This window comes from Scyliorhinus torazame, chromosome 1 (assembly GCF_047496885.1).
Source record: "Scyliorhinus torazame isolate Kashiwa2021f chromosome 1, sScyTor2.1, whole genome shotgun sequence".
Taxonomy (NCBI): domain Eukaryota; kingdom Metazoa; phylum Chordata; class Chondrichthyes; order Carcharhiniformes; family Scyliorhinidae; genus Scyliorhinus; species Scyliorhinus torazame.
In genome coordinates this window covers 42,657,656-42,680,124 of record NC_092707.1, presented here as the reverse complement: position 1 = coordinate 42,680,124, position 22,469 = coordinate 42,657,656, and the positions used below count along the sequence as shown (strand labels likewise).

Genomic DNA, 22,469 nt, shown 5'->3' with positions numbered 1-22,469 from the left:
TCCCATAAATCGCTGAGAGGCCCCCCCCCCCCCCCCCTCCAACCCCATTACTATCAACTCCCTCTCCAATAACGAGGAAGGCGGTGCCACCGGAAACGTCGGGAAAACCTTCTTTGCAAAGTCCCGCACCTGCAAATACCTAAAGGTTTCCCCCTGCGGAATCCCAACAATCTCCTCCAAACTCGCAAACCACCCTCCTGGAAATAAGTTCATTATCTCCGTCACTCCCTGCTTCTCCCAACCATGAAAGCTAGCATCCAGCCGTGCTGGCTCAAATACGTACGGCAGGATTCTCTAATCCTGGGGCTAAGTGTTGACGCCGTCATAAACGCCGGAGCATTTTACGACGGCGCTATCTGGCCCCTAGGAACAGCGATTCTGCGCCGCACCGGGGGCCAGCACGGCACTGGAGAGCCTCACGCTGCTCCAGCTGCCGATACTGGCCTCAGAACGTGCGGCGCGGGTCTGCGCATGCGCGCTACGGCCGGCGCGAGTTCGCGCATGCGGGTGGGTTGCCGTCTTGCGCCAGCCCCGACGCAACATGGCGGAGAGCCTGGTGCGGAGGAACATAGGCTCCTGCCAGGATAAGCCCACCCTTAGGGAAGGAGGCAGAAGACGGGAAATTATAGGTCGAGTAGCCTGATTTCGGCCGTTGATAAGATTTTAGAGTCTATTGTTAAAGATGAGATTGCGGTGTACCTGGAAGTGCATGTTAAAATAGGATTGAGTCAGCATGGCTTCGTCAAGAAGAGGTCATGTCTGACAAATCTGTCAAGTAACAAGGAAATTAGACAAAGGAGAAACAGTAGACATGATCTATTTAAATTTCCAGAGGCCTTTGGCAAGGTGTCATATAGGAGGATGTTAAATAAGTTAAGAGCCCATGGTGTTAAGGGTAAGATACTGGCATTGGAGCGAAGGAGGATGAGAGGTGACTTAATAGAGGTTTATAAGATGATGAGGGGGATAGATAGAGTGGACGTTCAGAGACTATTTCCTTGGGTGGATGTAGCTGTTACAAGGGGGCATAACTATAAGGTTCAGGGTGCGAGATATAGGAGGGATGTCTGAGGGTAGGTTCTTTACTCAGAGAATGGTTAGAGTGTGGAATGGACTGCCTGCTGTGATAGTGGAGTCGGACACTTTAGGAACTTCCAAGCGGTTATTGGATAGGCACATGGAGCACACCAGAATAACAGGAAGTGGGATAGCTTGATCTTGGTTTCGGACAAAGCTCGGCACAACATTGAGGGCCAAAGGGCCTGTTCTGTGCTGTACTGTTCTATGTTCTATGGATAGAGGATTGGCTGACTGGCAGAGGGCAGAGAGTGGGGATAAAGTATCCTTTTCAGGATGGCAGCCAGTGACTAATGGTGTGCTTCAGGGGTCGGTGCTAGGACCAGAACTTTTCACAATATAATAACAAGAGTCTTTAGTGTCACAAGTAGGCTTACATTAACACTGCAATGAAGTTACTGTGAAAAGCCTCTAGTCGCCACATTCCGGTGCCTGTTCGGGTACATTGAAATGTCCAATTCACTTAACAGCACGTCTTTCGGGACTTCTGGGAGGAAACCGGAGCACCCGGAGGAAACCCGTGCAGACACGTGGAGAATGTGCAGACTCCGCACAGACAGTGACCCAAGACGGGAATCGAACCTGGGACCCTGGTACTGTGAAGCAACAGTGCTACCCATTGTGCTACCATGCCGCCCATACATTAACGATCTGGAAGAAGGGACTGAGGTCACTGTTGCTAAGATTGCAGATGATACGAAGGTATGCAGAGGGACAGGTAGTATTGAGGAAGCAGGGGGTTGCAGAAGGACTTGAACAGACTAGGAGTGTGGGCAATGAAGTGGCAGATGGAACACAATGTGGAAAAGTGAGGTTATGCACTTTGGTAGGAAGAATGGAGGCATAGACTATTTTCTAAATGGGAAAAGGCTTAGGAAATCAGAGGCACAAAGCGACTTGGGAGTCCTTGTTCACGATTCTCTTCAGGTTAAGGTGCAGGTTCAGTCGGCAGTTAGGAAGGCAAATGCAATGTTAGCAATCATGTCTAGAGGGCTAGAATACAAGACCAGGGATGTACTTCTGAGGCTGTATAATGCTCTGGTCAGACCCCATTTGGAGTATTGTGAGCAGTTTTGAACCCCGTATCTAAGGAAGGAGGTTCTGCCCTTGGAAAGGGTCCAGAGGAGGTTCACAAGAATGATCCCTGGAATGAAGAGCTTGTATATGAGGAACAGTTGAGGAATCTGGGTCTGTACTTGTTGGGGTTTAGAAGGATGAGGGGGGATCTTTTTGAAATTTACAGGCTACTGAGAGGCCGAGATAGAGTGCACATGGAGAGGATATTTCCACTTGTCGGAAAAACTAAAATCCAAGGCCATAGCCTCAGACTGAAGGGATAATGCTTTAAAACTGAGATGAGGAGGAATTTCTTCAGCCAGATGGTGGTGAATCTGTGGAACTTTGCTGCAGAAGGCTGTGGAGTCCAAATCACTAAGTGTATTTAAGACAGGGATAGATAGGTTCTTGACTGATAAGGGGATCAAGGGTTATGAGGAGAAGGCAGGAGAATGGGGATGAGAAAAATATCAGCCATGACTGAATGGAGGAGCAGACTCAATGGGCAAGTGGCCTAATTCTGATCCTATGCCTTCAGTCTTATGGTCCTTATCCTTTTTTAACAACAAATTGGATGCCTGTTCCATCATCACCAGGGGCACCCCTTTAATCACAACACCTTCGAACATTTCTACCAACAGCCGTGCCAGCCTATCCAAAATCGTTTTATAAAACTCCACTGGGAACCCATCCGGCCCCGATGCCTTGCCCAGTTGCATGTTCCCAATCGCCGCCAAACCTCCTCTATCTCCACTGGCTCTTCCAGCCCTGCGATCTCTTCCTCTCCTACCCCCCCCACACAAAAAAATCCCTCCTCAACCCAGGGGGATCCGACCTATACAACCTGTTGTAAAATTCCTCAAATGCCTTGTTCACCTGCTCCGGCGCCACTATCAATTCCCCCACTCCATCCTAGAACCGTACAAACTCTCATGCAGCCACCTGCCAGCAGATCTGGCCATCCAGCAAACGACTGGCCCCCTCCTCATATTCATACACTACACCCTTCGCCCGCCTTAACTGCCAAACCGACTTCCCTATGGACAGAAGGACAAACCCGTCACTGCAATTCCTTCCTCCTTGCCAGAGGTTCCGGAGTAGGATCCTCAACATAAGACATAGGAGCAGAATTAGACCACTCGGCCCATCAAGTCTGCTCCGTCATTCAATCATGGCTGATATTTTTCTCATCCCCATTCTCCTGCCTTCTCCCCATAACCCCTGATCCCCTTATTGATCAAAAACCTATCTATCGCATATTTTCCATCCACCTCCAGAATTCCCTCCACTAGCCGCTCCTTCTCCTCTCTTCACTCCCTGTCCACCTGAGCCTAAAACAAGATGAGTTTGCCCCTCACTACCGCCTTCAGCGTCTCCCAGACCACTGATAGCGAGACCTTCCCACTCCTGTTAAACCCCACATAGTCATCAATCACCTTCCCAATTTTTACGCAAAAAATTCAGATTCCGCCAGTAGCCCCACATCCAATCTCCACGCTGGTCTCTGTGCCGGCCCCTTCGCTAGGATCACATCCATCAATTGCCAAGTATTCCGCTTTTCGCACCCTCGACAACAATAACTTCCTCATACTGAAGAAGTCGATCTTTGAATACACATTATGCACCAGCAAAAAGAAAGAATACTCCCACCCCGTGGATGCGAAAACGTCCACGGATCCATTTCCTCCATCTCAGTCATAAAAGTAGCCAACACCTCCGCTCCCCACCCCCCCCCCCCCCCCCCTCCACCCCGCCCTGCCCAGAGGTGGTCGACGAGCGCAGCTTACATCTATCCATCTTCGGATTCAGCACTGTACTGTGGATGGAGGGAGTGGATGTTTAAGATGGTGGGAGGGTTGCCTATCAAGTGACTATTTTATCCAGAATGGAGCCGAGCTTCCTGAGTGTTGTTGGAGCTGCACACATCCAGGTATCACACTCCTAACCTGTGGCTTGTAGATGGTGGACAGGCTTTGGGAGTCAGGACGTGAGGTACGCGCTGCAGACTCCTAGCCTCTGACCTGCTCTTGTGACCACAGTATTGCCCCAACACACACATGTTTTGCCTCATTAAAGGTGCTATGTAAATAAACTTTGTTACTGGTAAAGGAAAAATGTAACTTAGTTTCATCTTTTATGATTTGTACATTTTTCTACAAACCTATACTCCACATAGATGAACTTTCAAATCAATATGTCTCCATTTTTCATGCAGAGATTTATTTACTTGCGCCAGTGAAAAAAAATGTATTTACATGCGATGGGTAAAGAAACATCTTCGAAAGAAACAATCGTAACACACTCCCCTCACTGATTTTCAAATACTTTCACCAGAATCATACATTTCCCTTTCTCCCTCCCCAACATTGTGAGTGACACGATTGGGAGATCAACTAATTACTCCAACAAAAATCATCATAGATACCACGGCTGATTTCCAACCATGTAATCTAATTTCAAGATTTCCGTGGTGTTTGCAAACATTTGACTCTGGCTGTCAGGTTGTGTGTGTGATGTGCTGATTTGCTAATGTGAGACTTACTCCTTTTGATGTGGGCTGGTTTAGCACACAGCTAAATCGCTGGCTTTGAAAGCAGACCAAGGCAGGCCAGCAGCACGGATTCCCGTACCAGCTTCCCTGAACAGGCGCCGGAATGTGGTGACTAGGGGCTTTTCACAGTAACTTCATTGAAGCCTACTTGTGACAATAAGCGATTTTCATTTTATTTCAAAATGACAGGGGCACAGTCTATTCTGATAGTTAAATTGGCTGTTAAAACCCCACAGCATTAATAATAGGAGAGAGTTCACCTGCTCCCCTTTATTCCCTCCGATCACACCAGAGAAATTGAATAACTTGCTGTGCATCTAATCATCATTTAGCATCTTGTTGTGTGCACAATGGCTGCTACATCTGCCTACGTAACAACACTCACTGAACTTCAAAAGGAATTAAATGTATGTGAAGCGGTCTAAGCTATTTCTGTGTGATGGAATCATTAAAAAGTATATATTCACTGGATTATAAATGATTCTGGCAATATAACATTCATTGCTAATTTCTGAGACGGTGGCGATTGGTCTTTTCCTTGAACCATTGCAGTTCCCAGGATATTATTATTGCTGCTATATTATTGCAAGTCTTTTGATGTACAATTTGTTTTTTGGAACTCATCAATCAGATGTTTGTCTTCTAATTATTCAGGCATGCATTAGATGCTGAGATGATTTGCCATGTGAAATCTTTTGTTTCCTGTATATTGTAATGCAGAACAATGATCAATGAATATTGTAATTAAGAAGAACTTGGGAACCTTTCAGTCCAGTCCAGGAGATGTAAAATAGAGGCCCCTGGGCTATAGCATATACCCGTGACTTCCTCGGAGTGGCAGTCAGCGTAGATTGGTATAGAAAGTGCCGGTTCGCCCGACCTTCCTGGCTCAGGCTTTTAAAAATGCCGGCGCAACCGGCTTTCAGAATGCCGCCGTCCTGTGCATGTGTGCCCTCTCAGCTGGATGTAACAGTGCGCAGGCCCAGAGTCCAGTGTGGCAGGCCACCTCTGGATGTCACCGCGCTGTTCCAAGAGCAGATTTCTTTTTAAATCAATGGAGTCTTCCTGCCAGAAGAGGCAGCAGAGAGCAGGTCACACGCCCGGTACTCCAGGCGTGAAATTACTGAGAAGAGATTCCCCCATTTTGATAATAATAATAATAATTGCTTATTGTCACAAGTAGGCTTCAATGAAGTTACTGTGAAAAGCCCCTGGTCGCCACATTCCGGCGCTTGTTCAGGGAGGCCGGTACGGGAATTGAACCCACGCTGCTGCCTTGTTCTGCATTACAAGCCAGCTATTTAGCCCACTGTGCTAAACCAGCCCCCTGTAGCTGCCAGCAAGCAAGCAACAGGACTGTGAGGAACTGAAGATGGATCATTTTTGCATAAGGACAAAGCTGTGTTGGTGTGAGCTCCAAGACCTCTGATGAACAACCCATACAGAAATGTAACATTGAATGACAAAGCAAGTGAAATTGTGAGGACCAAGCAGGCTTTCCTGTCACATTAAAGGTAAGCGAAAATGGTGGGTTGTGAAGTTTGGGCAGCGTGGGTTCCGAAGGTCGGCTGGTTGGTAAAAATGAGTCCCCGGAAAAAAAGTTTGAAAAACACTGGCCTATTATATCATAAGTGCATGCTTTGACATTAAGTATTATTAGGAACCTTCCATTTCACAAAACAAAACCCAAAGTAATGCATTTTTATCCACTATCATCATCAGTGCATACTTCAACATGAAGGAATATGAGAGACTCTTCACTCCAGCAGGAAAATCTAAGAATATTTTTTCACAAAATCGCTTGGTACTATAGAAACTATAGAACCTGAATGTTGCTGAAGCTTTTCATCTTGCACTCATCGGGACAAATGCAAGAACGCCAAATTTCTAACAATCACAACAAATTCTAAGTACTACAACTAAGCTCATAGTGTGGCTCATTTACACTTGCTAGAGGTGATGTACATTTAAACACAAAGACCTGTTCACTGCAAACAGAAGGAAAATGTTCAAGTCGGAGTATTTTTTGAATTACCTGGAAACTTTCCCCATGGCGCCACCCCAGCCCATCAAAGTTGCGTAGCCAACCAATCAGCACCACTTCCCCTCCCCCACCCGTGGTATAAATTGTTGCGATTGTTTGAAATTGGGCATCCTTCTGAATGCAAGATGAAAAGCGTCATCGATTGATTTCTGCCTTTCTCTGCTGTGCACTTAATGAACACTTACCTGCTGGATCGATTCAAAATGTCGATGCACATGCACTACTTTTCCTGCAGCTTAAAAGACTTGATGATTTCTTTCAAACAACAGATAATTTCTCAGATACCAATACATTGATTTTTTTAAAAAAGGATAAAGCTTTCATCCCTTTGTTTGAAAGTTTTGTTGGATTATTTCATTAAACAGGGTTCCTACTATATAGAGATTAAAATGTTTAGCTGAATAATAACATACAGTTTTGCATTAAATATCCATCATATGGGAAACAGACAAACCAAAACTACCTGATATTCATTTCAATAGGAGTGTGACCCTATATCAATATACTTAACTGCTAATTTCCAAATATACCATAAGACCATAAGAGATAGGAGCAGAATGAGGCCACTTGGCCCATCGAGTCTGCTCTGCCATTCAATCATGGAGATATTTTTCTCATCCCCATTCTCCTGCCTTCTCCCCATAACCCCTAATCTCCTTATTAATCAAGAACCTTCTGTGGCAAAGAGTTCCACAGATTCACCACCCTCTTGCATTTGCCTTCCTAACTGCCGACTGAACCTGCACGTTAACCTTAAGAGAATCGTGAACAAGGACTCCCAAGTCCCTTTGTGCTTCTGATTTCCTAAACATTTCCCTATTTAGAAAATAGTCTATGCCTCCATTCCTCCTTCCAAAGTGCATAACCTCACATTGTATTTTCCACATTGTATTCCATCTGCCACATCATTGCCCACTCTCCTAGCCTGTCCAAATCCTTCTGCAGCCCCCCTGCTTCCTCAATACTACCTGTCCCTCTACAGATCTTTGTATCATCTGCAAACTTAGCAACAGTGCCTTCAGTTCCTTCTTCCAGATCATTAATGTATATTGTGAAAAGTTGTGACTCCAGCACAGACCCCTGAGGCACACCACAAGTCACTGGCTGCCATTCTGAAAAAGACCCCTTTATCCCCACTCTCTGATTCTGCCAGTCAGCCAATCCTCTGTCCATGCCAGGATCTTACCCTAAACACCATGGGCTCTTAACTTATTTAACAGTCTCCTAAACAGCACCTTGTCAAAGGCCTTCTGGAAATCTAAATAAATCCTGACCACTGGTTCTCCTTTGTCTAACATCCTTGTTACTTCCTCAAAGAACTCTAACAAATTTGTCAGACATGACCTCCCTTTGAGAAAGGCATGCGTACTCAGTCCCATTTTATCATGCACTTCCAAGTACTCCGCAATCTCAACTTTAACAATCGACTCTAAAATCTTACCAATGACGGAAGTCAGGCTAACGGGCCTATAATTTCCCGTCTTCTGCCTCCCTCCCTTCTTAAACAGGGGTGTTGCATTAGCCACTTACCAGTCTGCTGGACCCTTCCTGCCTTGAGTGATTCCTGTAAGATCACCACCAATGCCTCCACAATCTCCTCAGCTATCTCTTTTAGAGCCCTGGGGTGTAGTCATTTGGTCCAGGTGACTTATCCACCTTCAGACCTTCAGTTTCCCCAGAACCTTCTCCTTAGTGATGGTCACTGCACTCACCTCTGCCCACTGATTCTCCTGGAGCTCTGGCACCCCACTGGGGTCTTCCACCGTGAAGACTGATGCAAAGTAACCAATCAGGTCCTCTGCCATTTCTTTGTTTCCTATTATTACTTCTCCAGCCACATTTTCCAGTGGTCCAATGTCTATTTTTTTTCTCTCTCTTACCTTTTATATATTTAAAAAAACTTTTCCTATCTTCTTTTATATTACTAACTAGCTTCCACTCATATTTCATCTTCTCTCCACTTATTGCGTTTTTAGTTGTCCTCTGCTGGCATTTAAAGGATTCTCAATCCTTTGGCTTCCCACTAATCCCCGTTACTTTGTATGCTTTTTCTTTTACTTCTATGCTGTCCTTGACATCCTCGTTAACCATGGATACCTTGTCCTCCCCTAGCATGTTTCCGCCTCCTTGGGATGAATTTCTGTTGTGCCTCCTGAATAACCGGCAAAAATTGCCAGCCTCCCAGACGGTCTCAGGATAGGCAACAGCACCTCCTCCACAATCGTCCTCAACACTGAAGCCCCGCAAGGATATGTGCTCAGTCCTCTACTGTACTCTCTGTACACACATGACTGTGCGGCAAGATTTAACTCCAACTCAATCTATAAGTTTGCGGATGATACAACTGTGGTGGGCCGCATCTAAAACAACGATGAATCAGACTACAGGAGGGAGATAAATCAATTGGTTGCATGGTGTACCGAAAACAACCTCTCTCTAAATGTTGGAAAGACCAAGGAACTGATCATCGACTTCAGGAAGCGCAGCACGACACACACTCCCATCTGCATCAATGGCTCCGAAGATGGTCGATAGCTTTAAGTTCCTGAGGGTCACCATCACCAACAGTCTGTTGATGCAACAGTCAAGAAAGCCCAACGATATCTCTACTTCCCACGGAAGCTAAAGAAATTTGGTATGTCTGCATCGACTCTCACAAACTTCTACAGATGTGCGATAGAGAGCATCCTATCCGGCTGCATCACAGCCTGGTATGGCAACTGCTCGGTCCAAGATCGCAAGAAACTGCAGACTGTGGTGAACTCAGCCCAACGCATCACACAAGCTTGCCACCCCCACATTGATTCTGTACACACCTCCCGCTAGCTCAGGAAGGCAGGCAGCATTATCAGAGACCCATCCCACCCAGGCATTGCCTTCTTCCAGACTCTTCCATCAGGCAGAAGTCTGAAGACTTGTACATCCAGACATAGGAACAGCTTCTTCCCCACAGCTACAAGACTCCTCAATGACTCCCCCTTGGACTGATCTGTTCCCTGTAAGAACGCTATTCACAACGCCCTATGCTGCTCTTGCTCATGTATTTGCTTTGTTTGGCCCCTTGTTCCACACTGTAACCAGTCTCTGTTTTTCGATCTACCATTTGGCAATGTTCTCTGTTGATTATTCTTGTGTCTACTATGTACGTACTGTGTACGTTCCCTCGGCCGCAGAAAAATACTTTTCACTGTACTTCGGTACATGTGGCAAATAAATCAAATCAAACAAATCAACTCCTACCATTGCTGTTCCACTGTCTTCCCTGCTGGGCTCCTTTTCCAATCACCTCTGGCCAGCTCCTCCCTCATGTCTTTGTAGTTACCCTTATTTAATTGTAATACCGTTACATCTGGGGCGGGATTCTCTAATCCCGCAGCAGAGTGTCCTCGCCGTCGTAAACACCGTCGCGTTTTACGACAGCGTGAACGGGCCTACCCGACAACTAATTCTGGCCCTTACAAGGGGCCAGCAGGGCACTGGAACGGTTCACGCAGTGGCTTCCTTCAACACGCCGGCCCCGACGCAACATGGCGCAAGACTACAGGGGCCGGCGCGTAGGAAAGGTGGCTCCCTGACTCCTGTCCCGGTGGGCCCCGATCGTGGGCCAGGCCACATCGGAGGCCCACCCTGGGGTCGGGCCCACCCTGGGGTCGGGCCCACCCTGGGGTCGGACCCCCCCCCCTCCCCCCCCACCCCCCCCACACACACAGAGGCTCCCCCCGCCGACCCTTCCACGCCGAGGTCCAGCCAGCAGAGAGCAGGTGTGAACGGCGCCAGCGGGACTTGGCGTTTTCAGGACGGCCGCTCGCCCATCCCGGGTCGAGAAACAGCAGCTGGCCCCTGTAGAGCGGCCCCCGACCGGCGCTGCGCCAACCATGCTGATGCCAATAGCGCCGTTTCTCCGTTCTGCGGAGAATCCCATGCCGGCATTGGGGCGACGTGGCGCGATTCGCGCCGGTCGCGGGGATTCTCCAGCCCGACCCCGGGCTGAGAGATTCCCACCCCTGGGGCGAAATTCTCCGGTATCGGTGCGATGTCCGCCGACCGGCGCCAAAAACACACAAATCAGTCGGGCATCGTGCCGCCCCAAAGGTATCCTCCGCATCTTTGGGGGCCGAGCCCCAACCTTGAGGGGCTAGGCCCGCGCCGGACTAATTTCCGCCCCGCCAGCTCGCGGAAAAGGCCTTTGGTGCCCCGCCAACTGGCGCAGAAATTACATCTCCGGGCGGCGCATGCGCGGGAGCGTTAGCGGCCGCTCACGGCATCCCCGCGCATGCGCTGTGGAGGGAGTCTCTTCCGCCTCCGCCATGGTGGAGACTGTGGCGGAGGCGGAAGGGAAAGAGTGCCCCCACGGCACAGGCCCGCCCGCAGATCGGTGGGCTCCGATCGTGGGCCAGGCCACCGTGGGAGCACCCCCCGGGGACAGATCGCCCCGCACCCCCCCCAGGACCCCGGAGCCCGCCCGCGCCGCCTTGTCCCGCCAGTAAGGTAGGTGGTTCAATCCACGCCTGCGGGACAGGCATCCTAGCAGTGGGACTTCGGCCCATCCGGGCCGGAGAATCGCGTGGGTGGGGCCCGCCAACCGGCGTGGCGCGATTCCCACCCCCGCCGAATCTCCGGTGCCGGAGAATTCGGCAACCGGCAGGGGCGGGATTCACGCCAGCCCCCGGCGATTCTCCGACACGGCGGGGGGTAGGAAAATCCCGCCCCTGATTCCAGCTTCTCCCTTCCAAACTGCAGGGTAAATTCTATCATATTGCGATCACTGCTCCGCTAGGGTTCTTTCACCTTAAGATCCCCAATCTAGTCTGCCTCATTACACATCACCCAATCCAGAATTGCCCATCCCCTAGTGGGCTCTACCACAAGCTGCTCCAAAAAACCATCTCTTAAACATTCCACAAATTTCTTTTCTTGGGATCCACTACCAACCTCATTTTCCCAGTCCACCTGCTTATTGAAGTCCTCCATGATTATTGTGATACCTTTTTTAACAAGCTTTGCTATCTCCTGATTTATTTTCTGCCCCACATGCTGACTACTTCTAGGGGGCCTGTACATAACTCCCATCAGGGTCTTTTTACCTTTGCGATTCCTCAACTCTACCCACAGAGATTCCATGCCTTCTGATCCTATATCGCTCCTTGCTATCGATTCATCTTCATTCCTTACGAACAATGCAACCCCGCCCCCTTTGCCCATCTGTCTGTCCTCCCGAGTGACTCTAGCAAACCTCCCAGCCAGGATATTGGTGTCCCTCGAGTTTAGATACAACATAACAATGGTGTATGGTACTTTCCCTATGTCATTTTCCCTAGCTTGTAAAGTCAATATGCACGTACATTGTACCTAATAAACATTAGCAATTAGGACAAGTAACACAATTAACATTCAAATCTTCTGGTCTAGCTTCATTGCAATTGTTCACGATATCGATAAAACCTCATGGGAAAAAAGGTAAGACTGAAATTGAAAAAGTATTTTAAGGGGAAGACTAAAGTACCGACAGGGAAAACCTGGGAAGTCAGACTGACAAGCCCATTTCTTCTGCTATCTGGTTGAAGTCAGTCTACCTTCATTGCAATTGTTCAGGATATTCCACCAGAGAGTTGCACTGATCTCTCTGTAATTCCTTCATGTCAAGTTAAAAATTGGCATTATGAATGAGTCGCCTTCTACTTGTGGTTCTGACGTTGAAAGATAGAAGATCCTTATAGGTAAGCAACCCACAATATGGAGGGGACATGGGTTCTATGCTTAAGGAAAGACATTTACTGGTGCAGACATGGTAATGAATTGTTACACATGACAACCTTAGGCTCTAAGTATAATTTTCAGCAGGTATATTGAATTCAAACATTGAAAATGGTTTCTGATGTTAGAAAAGGGGAAATATCTTCAGCAAATAATTTGACATCACACAACCTTTAAAAATTGATATTAACCGTGGCTCATTGGTACCATTTGCCTTTGAAATAGTACATCAACTTGAATATGTAACTTTGGTTGGTACTGAAGTGGGATATCAAAGACTTTATTCACCGTCAGAAGTGGTGGTCTTTTAAACAAGGTCTTAATGCTCGTCTTCCTCCCAGGCAAGTGTAAAAGATCGAGGCCGGAATTCTCCACCATTAAGATTCCTTGCGGATTGGGGTGGCTTCAATGGGAAATTCCATTGACTAGTGGTGGGAAGAGGGAAGGCCGCCACCAGCGAACGGCATTCCGCCAAGAAGCAGGTGGCTGGGGGTTTGGCAAATCCCACCCCCAATGTCCGAAAGATCCCGTTCAAGGGAGAACATGTGGGCTTATCCTGGTGTCTTGGCCAACATTTAACCTCAATCAGCATCGCACAGTTGTTCATTTATTTCTAATGCTATTAGTTTAAAAAAGGAGGTAGACAGAAAGCGGGTAATTATAGGCCAGTGAGCTTAACTTCGGTAGTAGGGAAGATGCTGGAATCTATCAAGGAAGAAATAGCGAGGCATCTGGATGGAAATTGTCCCATTGGGCAGACGCAGCATGGGTTCATAAAGGGCAGGTCGTGCCTAACTAATTTAGTGGAGTTTTTTGAGGACATTAACAGTGCAGTAGATAACGGGGAGCCAATGGATGTGATATATCTGGATTTCCAGAAAGCCTTTGACAAGGTGCCACACAAAAGGTTGTTGCATAAGATAAAGATGCATGGCATTAAGGGGAAAGTAGTAGCATGGATAGAGGATTGGTTAATTAATAGAAAGCAAAGAGTGGGGATTAATGGGTGTTTCTCTGGTTGGCAATCAGTAGCTAGTGGTGTCCCTCAGGGATCAGTGTTGGGCCCACAACTGTTCACAATTTACATAGATGATTTGGAGTTGGGGACCAAGGGCAATGTGTCCAAGTTTGCAGATGACACTAAGATAAGTGGTAAAGCAAAAAGTGCAGAGGATACTGGAAGTCTGCAGAGGGATTTGGATAGGCTAAGTGAATGGGCTAGGGTCTGGCAGATGGAATACAATGTTGACAAATGTGAGGTTATCCATTTTGGTAGGAATATCAGCAAAAGGGATTATTATTTAAATGATAAAATATTAAAACATGCTGCTGTGCAGAGAGACCTGGGTGTGCTAGTGCATGAGTCGCAAAAAGTTGGTTTTCAGGTGCAACAGGTGATTAAGAAGGCAAATGGAATTTTGTCCTTCATTGCTAGAGGGATGGAGTTTAAGACTAGGGAGGTTCTGCTGCAATTGTATAAGGTGTTAGTGAGGCCTCACCTGGAGTATTGTGTTCAGTTTTGGTCTCCTTACTTGAGAAAGGATGTACTGGCACTGGAGGGTGTGCAGAGGAGATTCACTAGGTTAATCCCAGATCTGAAGGGGTTGGATTACGAGGAGAGGTTGGGTAGACTGGGACTGTACTCGTTGGAATTTGGAAGAATGAGGGGGGATCTTATAGAAACATATAAGATTATGAAGGGAATAGATAGGATAGATGCGGGCAGGTTGTTTCCACTGGCGGGTGAAAGCAGAACTAGGGGGGCATAGCCTCAAAATAAGGGGAAGTAGATTTAGGACTGAGTTTAGGAGTAACTTCTTCACCCAAAGGGTTGTGAGTCTATGAAATTCCTTGCCCAGTGAAGCAGTAGAGGCTCCTTCATTAAATGTTTTTAAGATAAAGATAGATAGTTTTTTGAAGAATAAAGGGATTAAGGGTTATGGTGTTCAGGCCGGAAAGTGGAGCTGAGTCCACAAAAGATCAGCCATGATCTCATTGAATGGTGGAGCAGGCTCGAGGGGCCAGATGGCCTACTCCTGCTCCTAGTTCTTATGTTCTTATGAACTAGTGGGACCTTATTGTATGCAAATGCCCATTCTTATCTATGAATTCACCTGGGGAAGGAGCAGAGCTCTGAAAGTTAGTGTTTGAAACAAACCTGTTGGACTTCAACCTGGTGTTGTCAGACTTCTTACTGTGCTCACCCCAGTCCACGCCGGCATCTCCACATCATATCGAAAACACCACTGACTACACTTCGAAAGTAATTTGTTTGCTGAAGTGCATTGGAAAATCCTGACAACGGGCACTTGGCTCAGTTGAGTCGCTTGGTACCCGCCAGACTGAAGAAAGATTTTTCCCTCAACATGGGAGATGTCTCGAACTACAATGAATAACAAGCTCCAGCGCCGAGACTCTCATTCCTCGTCCAAGTCACAAAGGAGAAAGTGCACGTTATCAGATATGGTGAATTAAGCAATTGAAGCCTCCCCAAAATCTGAAACTTCTATATTTGAAAACTGTCCAAATTCTTAGAATTTAGTGCAGAAGGAAGCTATTTGGCCCATTGAGTCTGCACTGACCCTCTGAAAGAGCACCCTACCCAAGCCCATTCCCCCTCCCTATCCCCATAACCCAATAACCTCACCTAACCTGCACACGAAGGGACAATTTAACAAGGCCAACCCACCTAACTTGCATATCTTTGGAATGTGGGAGGAAACCGCAGCACCCGGAAGAAACCCACGCATACACGGGGTGAAAGTGCAAACTCCACACGCAGTCACCCGTGGTCGGTATTGAACCCGGTCCCTGGCGCTGTGAGGCAGAATACACTAAACATGGAAGACAATCACATTAGAAATATACCGTAAGTGTAGCAAACTCTGAACAAAGACCAATGCAATGCTGTGATAAGGAAGCCAAGTTGTAGTCAAACTCTTACTATTATAATACCAAGAGGGCCACAGATGAATTCCCAGTAAGGATTCATCTCAATAAAATGTATTTACTTATTTAATGGATCTTCAGAAAGAATAAGGGGAAAACTGCTTAAAAAACAGGTTTGCAATAACAGAACTTATTATGATGAAGTCTGACTGCAATTGCTTTGATTTCCAGAGGTCCACATACCACAGTAAAACCTCACGGGAAATCTGTGTGATATGCTCTGTTAACCCTCAAGAGTAGTTACAGTTTTGATGTTGGCAACTTGTAATGTATATTTTTTAATGATATCTAACCCCTTCTGGAAAGGATTCTTTCTTACCAAGATTGGAGGAGGCCCGTCCCTCTGCTGCACGATCCTTCAGGTTCTCGGCGATATTCAGCTGTTGCTCGTGGTACTGCTTCGCTCTCTCCAAATCCTGCATGCATCGTGCTGCGTGACCCAGCCCTGCATACGCTCTCATCTCGATTGCCTTCTCGTCTAGCTCCTGTGCTAATTCCAGCACGTGGTTATGGTAGGACATTGCTTTGTCAAAGTTCCTCCTGTAGTGATAGGCACTGCCGAGGTTACTATAGGCCCGTGCTTCCTCTCGCTTGTTCCCCAGTTCCTTTGCAATTCTGAGGTGCTGCTCATGGCACTGTACTGCATTTTCAAAGTCGCCCATTGCTATATAAACAGCTCCCATATTGCCCAGTTCTCTGGCTTCCGAGAGTTCATCTTTGGATTGTTTAGCTAGAAGGACACACTGTTTGTGACTGGCCAGTGCGTTAGGGTAGTCTCCGATGGCTGTGTAGACATGGCCTAGACTGCTCAATGCTGAAGAGGCTGCCTGAAATGGAGAAAAAAAGGTTACTTCGTAAACATGGAAGTCCATTAAAAGGAGCTTATGTGTACTATAAGCAACTGATGCACTTCAGGAAGCATGCCAGTCGAGTACGACATGGTAATGCAAAAATGTTTTTAGTAAGACAATACTATAAAATCTCTCAATTTCTTGCTGCAGGGCTCAAAACTAATTGAAAAAGGAAGTGTAGGGTACATATATATGAATGGTAAATTCATACTTCAAAATGCATTCCAAAAATCTATTTTTAAAATATACACTGGTCAGAGTCTACTGAGAATTTGTGGAAAGTGCCAAAGTTAGGAAGGAAAAGCATTTTTTTAAAAAAATGCTGAAGCTGAGGACCTAAGAAACAGATTTTCAATCTAGGGTCCATGTACCCGACAGCAGAACATTCAAATGTTTTGACTTCACAGGTTCTTTAGATGTGCACCATGAAGCCTCGTGACCCACATATAAAGTATAAAAGAAGGTTTCCCTTAAATTGCATACATCTCCATTACAGATACTTGCAGGTCGAATTCAAATTTCGGGTGCATTCACCAATAAGTCAACTATACAAAGGGCAGCCCTTTCTCAACCTCAACTAAAACAGAACAAACCAGCAGGTAAGAAGTGTAAGTACAAATATAAGCTACCTGAACTTCATGGGTGGTATTGCAGGGGCTGCACGTGGCCCATACACATCAGTTTGGGCACCAGGGCTTATGTGATTTGCAGTAAAACCCAAGTGTCCATGACGTCAGCAGTCAGAATGGAATCATAGAATTCCTATAGTGCAGAAGGACGCCATAGGCCCCATCGAGTCTGGACTGACCCTCTGAAAGAGCACTTTACCTAGGCTCACCCCCCACCCTACTCTTGTAACCCCACCTAACCTAGACATCTTTGGACACTAAGGGCAATTTAGCATGACCAACCCACCTAACATGCACATCTCTGGACTGTGGGAGGAAACCTACGCAGACAAGAGAAGAAAGGGAAAACTCCACACAGTCATCAGAATTTCGGATCCGAACCCGGTCCATGGTGCAGTTTTGCAGCAGTGCTAACCACTGTGCCACCGTGCTGCCCCTGTGGAGCTGTGTATATCCCAGGTTATAATCAGTATCCATGGTGGCGCAGCGGTTAGTACTGCTGCCTCATGACGCTGAGGACCCAGGTTCGATTCCTGCCCCGGCTCACTGTCCATGTGGAGTTTGCACATTCTCTGTGTCTGCTTGGTTCTCACTCCCACAACCGAAAGATGTGCAGGGTAGGTGGATTGGCCAAGCTAAATTGCCCCTTAATTGGAAAAAAAAATTGGGTACTTTAAATTTAAATAAATAATCAGCGTCCATAAATTTTGGATTTTACAACTTCTCTTTTTTTAAAGACAAAAACTTTTCAAACCCATTAATTAAGTTGTTATGCACAAGCAAAACGATTTTCTGCAATGACAGAACTTTTTCCTTGGGGTTGACTTTCAGAAGTTAGGATAGGGGTATGGGGGCCATGTCAATATTTGAAGAAAAAGAAAATTTACGAAGGCTGATGAATAAATATCAATTTATACCTCAGAGTTATTTTTTGATGTTCCCATTAATGGAAAATGTCTGTCTGATTCTCAACATTGTTCACAAATGATGACCATCAGAAGCAGATTGTATCAAATTTTAAGCTGAACTCCAAGGTTTAAGACCTTTGTAATACTGTTGCATCTTGTGAAGGATGAGGGAGAGAGAATGCTCAAGTTGGCAGTTGAACTCTACCGTGTGCATGCCATCTGTTGACCACCAACAAAGCATCACAGGCTCCATTTTCTACAGACACAGAGAGAATGTGCAAACTCCAAGGTTCTAAGATAGCCAAGGTAACCCAACAATTGTAATTCAATCGGTCTGTATAACAATGGAGCAGGTGACATGGCCCCCAATACCCCTATCCTAACTTCTGAACGTCAACCCCAAGGAAAAAGTTCTGTCATTGCAGAAAATCGTTTTGCTTGTGCATAACAACTTAATCAATGGGTTTGAAAAGGTTTTGTCTTTAAAAAAAGAGAAGTTGTAAAATCCAAAATTTATGGATTTTGAATACATAGGAAAATCGGTCTAACAATTCTCCCATGGAAGACTTTTAGCATTGAAGTCGCCAGACAAACATGATCTGTATCTAATTTACTTTTGACTCGAACCATTTTCAAACTACTCCAGTATATAGAAACAATGCACAATGCCCATTCTTATACTCTTCATTACATAAATTTGCAAAGTACGCTTCCTTTTTAATCCTTCCTTTTTAATAGGATTGCTGGCCTATGCTTAAAATTAAACGAAATGATCTGGATTCAAAAATGAACACCATCTAATCATATTTTTTAAATGTACAATGCATTGTCAAATATTCGCAGAAACAATGGCAACATTTCGACTACTACATACCTCACCAGAGGTTTACATCGACTTTCTTTTTATTCAGATTTAATTATTATAAGGAGCCGATACACCTGCAGTTTACAGAAATTTTGACTCTAAAGTTATTTTTGAGTATATATTTGTCAAATGGATCGATTGCAAAACTAAATCAGCGAACAGCAGTTGGTGTTTAAGTGCTGGCAAGTCCAATGGTGCCACAATTATGAGGGAGGTTGTTGTAGATGGGATATTTGATGCAATATGACAGGCCATATGGCAATATATTGGATTATAACCAATATGAATATATAACTAGCATGTACAAATGAATTCCACAAGACATATACAATCTTGAATGAATGAAACATACTTCTCTGGGATATTTGGAATTCTGTAGCTCCGAAATTTCTCAATTTGCATTGGTCTTGTTGTATTTGGCACAGCAGCATGGAACTTGACTACATTGTACAGTTTCTGGCAAGGGTAAACATTACCTGGGGGTGGGGGGTATTGGTAATCCCCTTAATTACATGATCCATCATACTAAATGAAACCAGGTGAGTCTTGTAGCATACAAATCCCTATCCATGAAATAGATCACTTACCGGGAAACAAATCCCAGCCAATTAGAATTTTATGAAAACTTGTGTTTGTTTGCTAACTTTTCTAAATCTCACTTTAGACCATAAGACCATTAGACATAGGAGCAGAATTAGGCCATTCTGCCCATTCAATCATGGCTGATAGGTTTCTCATCCCCATTCTCCTGCCTTCTACCCATAACCCCTTTTTTCTCTTTATACACACACACACTCTAGCTGAAATCATCTAACTAAGTGTAGACCAGAGGTTGAATATCCCTGGTCTGTATGGCTCAACTGCACACTGTTTCAAGTACTCAAAGAGATAACATTAAATAAGGATCACCTACAATCCTTTTTCATTCATGTACATGGGCATCAGCTTGGCTCACTTGGTAGCAGTTTCACCTCTGCATCAAGCCCCACAATAAATCAACATATAATCCAGGCTGGCGTTTGGTGCAGTCCTGAAGGAATAATCATTGTTGGAGATGCTGTCTTTCTGATTAAATATTAAACTGAGAACTTGGGCTGGATTCTCCGTGGGCTGGATTCTCCGTAGGCAGGATCCTCCGTTTCGCTGGCAGCGGCGCACTCACGCCCGCGGATTTCCTGACGGCGTGGGGGTGCCCACAATGGGAATCCCCATTGGCCGGCTACCGGGACGGAGGATCATGCTGCTGGCGGGGCACGCCGCACCAGAAAATGGGTGCCGCAGGGCAGAGAATCCCGCCCCTTATCTGTCTGCGATACAAAACTGGATGAGAATGTAAGCTGTGAGAAGGATGCAAAGAAGATACATGGGATATACGCAAAGTCACTGAGTGGGCAAAAAGAATTCTTCCATTGGGCAGGAGGTACAAACGTCTGAGAACTTGCACGAGCAGACTCAAAAACAGCTTCTTACCCGCTGTTACCAAACTCCTAAACGACCCTCTTATGGACTGACCTCATTAACACTGCACCCCTGTATGCTTCACCCGATGCCGGTGTTATGTAATGTACCTTGTGTTGCCCTATTATGTATTTTCTTTTATTTCCTTTTCTTTTCATGTACTTAATGATCTGTTGAGCTGCTCGCAGAAAAATATTTTTCACTGTATCTTGGTACACATGACAATAAACAAAATTCATCCAAGATGGCAAATAGAGTGTAACATTGGGTGCTGTCAAATTATCCACTTTAATAGAAAGAAGAGAAACGCAGAATGTCTTTAAATGGTAAATGTTGGTATGCAAAGCTATGTTTTCTCTAAGCTGCATGGCTGCACACAACCCAAATGTTCCCAAAGGGACGGCGTATAAGGTGGTCCCTTTAAATTACCATGTGTGCACACATCTGCGGAAAAAAACACCCACTTAATATAACCGGTCACACAATATAAAAAGAATTAGAAGGTATGTTGATGCAGAGGGATTTAAGTATCCTCATACACAAATCACAGTTAGTTAACATGCATAACATGCAATTAGGAAGGTTAATGTCACTGTAAGGGAGTATAGGTGTGAGGAAATATTACTGTAATTATATCATGTTTTGGGGAGACCACATCTGAAGTACTGTGCAGTTTTGGTCTCATTCCAAAGTAATCACTCCGAGGATTGTGAATCTTTGTAGTTATTTATCCCAGAGGGTGCAAGAGCTGGGTCGTCAAGGCTGAGATTTTTAGGCACTGAGAGAATCAAGAGATATAGGCAAAGGCTGGGACATTGGACTTGAGGTACAAGATTTGATTGAATGCCAGTGAATTTTCGAGAAGCCTATGGTCTACTCTTGTTCCTATTTCTTATGTTTGTATGTATTGAGCTTGAGATAAAACAGAGAAGTTTAATTTTTCAGAGTAACTGGATACTTGCATCAAAACAAATATGTGGGCCACTTGATTAAATACAGGGCCCAATACTCTGAAAAATGTTCCCATAAAGACAAAAGCAAACCCCCATTTAAAAAAGAAACAACCCCCAATATAAAAAAATGAAGAACATAAAATCCCCTCCTTTTCATTTCCATCCTTTCCTTTCCACAAAGTTTGAAAACTGGGACCTGTTATCCCCAGCTCTTTAAATTCCCCAGATGGAGAGCTAATTGATACCAAAATGATTGCTCTAAATCTACAAACAGCATTTTCCCATCCTCCGGGCCAAGGAAGTTTAAAAGATTTCAGCTGAGCCGTGTACCCGCCCTCTGATTCTTTTTATATTGAGTCAAAAAGGGCGAGTCAATCTGCTGGAAAATCCCAGCAGATCTGGCAGCTTCTGTGGAGAGAGAAACAGAGCTAATGTTTCGAGTCCAATATGACTCTTGCTCGGAACTCTCAAAGAATGTTCCGAATTTCTCGGAGTTGCGAGTTCATATTGGACCCGAAATGTTCACTCTGCTTCTCCCTCCACAGCTGCTGCCTGACCTGCTGAGTTTTATATATGATGTGGAGATGCCGGCATTGGACTGGGGTGCGCACAGTAAGAAGTCTTACAACACCAGGTTAAAGTCCAACAGGTGTGTTTCAAATCACTAGCTTTCGGAGCACTGCTCCTTAGGTGAACGAGGAAGGGGCGGTGCTCCGAAAGCTAGTGATTTGAAACAAACCTGTTGGACTTTAACCTGGTGTTGTAAGACTTCTTACTGAGTTTTATATAGTCCACACAGTTGTTAATGCTGTCTTTCAGAAGAGACACTGACCCTGCATAGCCGATCAGGTGGGCATAAAAGATGGCACAGCATGACTTCGGAGATTTCTCCCGCCACATGTCCAAGCAAATACACATTCCTCAAACAACACTAAAACATTATCTTGTCATGTGTTTTACTGCTCAATGTGGGAGCTTGCTCAGTACAAACTGCCAACTGTCTTTCCTAAATCGCAAGTGTCCACACTTCAAAAGTATTTGGCTGCAGTGTGCTTTGAGATGTCCTGAATAGTGAAGCGATATAAAAGCAAGTTAGAATTCTGAATTCTCCCTCTGTGTACCCAAACAGGCGCCGGAATGTGGCGTCCAGGAGCTTTTCACAGTAACTTCATTGCAGTGTTAATGTAAGCTTACTTATGACAATAAAGATTATTTATTTATTTTATTTATTTAGTTCTTTCTTTATGCCTCAGCATTCAAAGCTCATTTCAAACACGGTTAGATTCAATTTCTAATTTTTTTTTAATGAATATTTTATTGAAACTTTTTGGTCAACCAACACAGTACATTGTGCATCCTTTACACAATATTATA

At 45.4% G+C, this 22,469-nt stretch overlaps 1 protein-coding gene across 6 annotated transcripts in view; it reads right to left on the bottom strand.

The window, feature by feature from the left end:
- ttc28 (tetratricopeptide repeat domain 28) overlaps positions 1-22,469 on the bottom strand; it is a 1,212,158-nt gene that overhangs the window by 363,590 nt on the left and 826,099 nt on the right. For all 6 annotated transcript variants that reach the window (XM_072489716.1, XM_072489732.1, XM_072489724.1 and 3 more), the window contains one exon: positions 15,751-16,258. In XM_072489716.1, the coding sequence (XP_072345817.1) occupies positions 15,751-16,258 (508 nt within the window). The remainder of the gene's footprint in view (positions 1-15,750; positions 16,259-22,469) is intronic.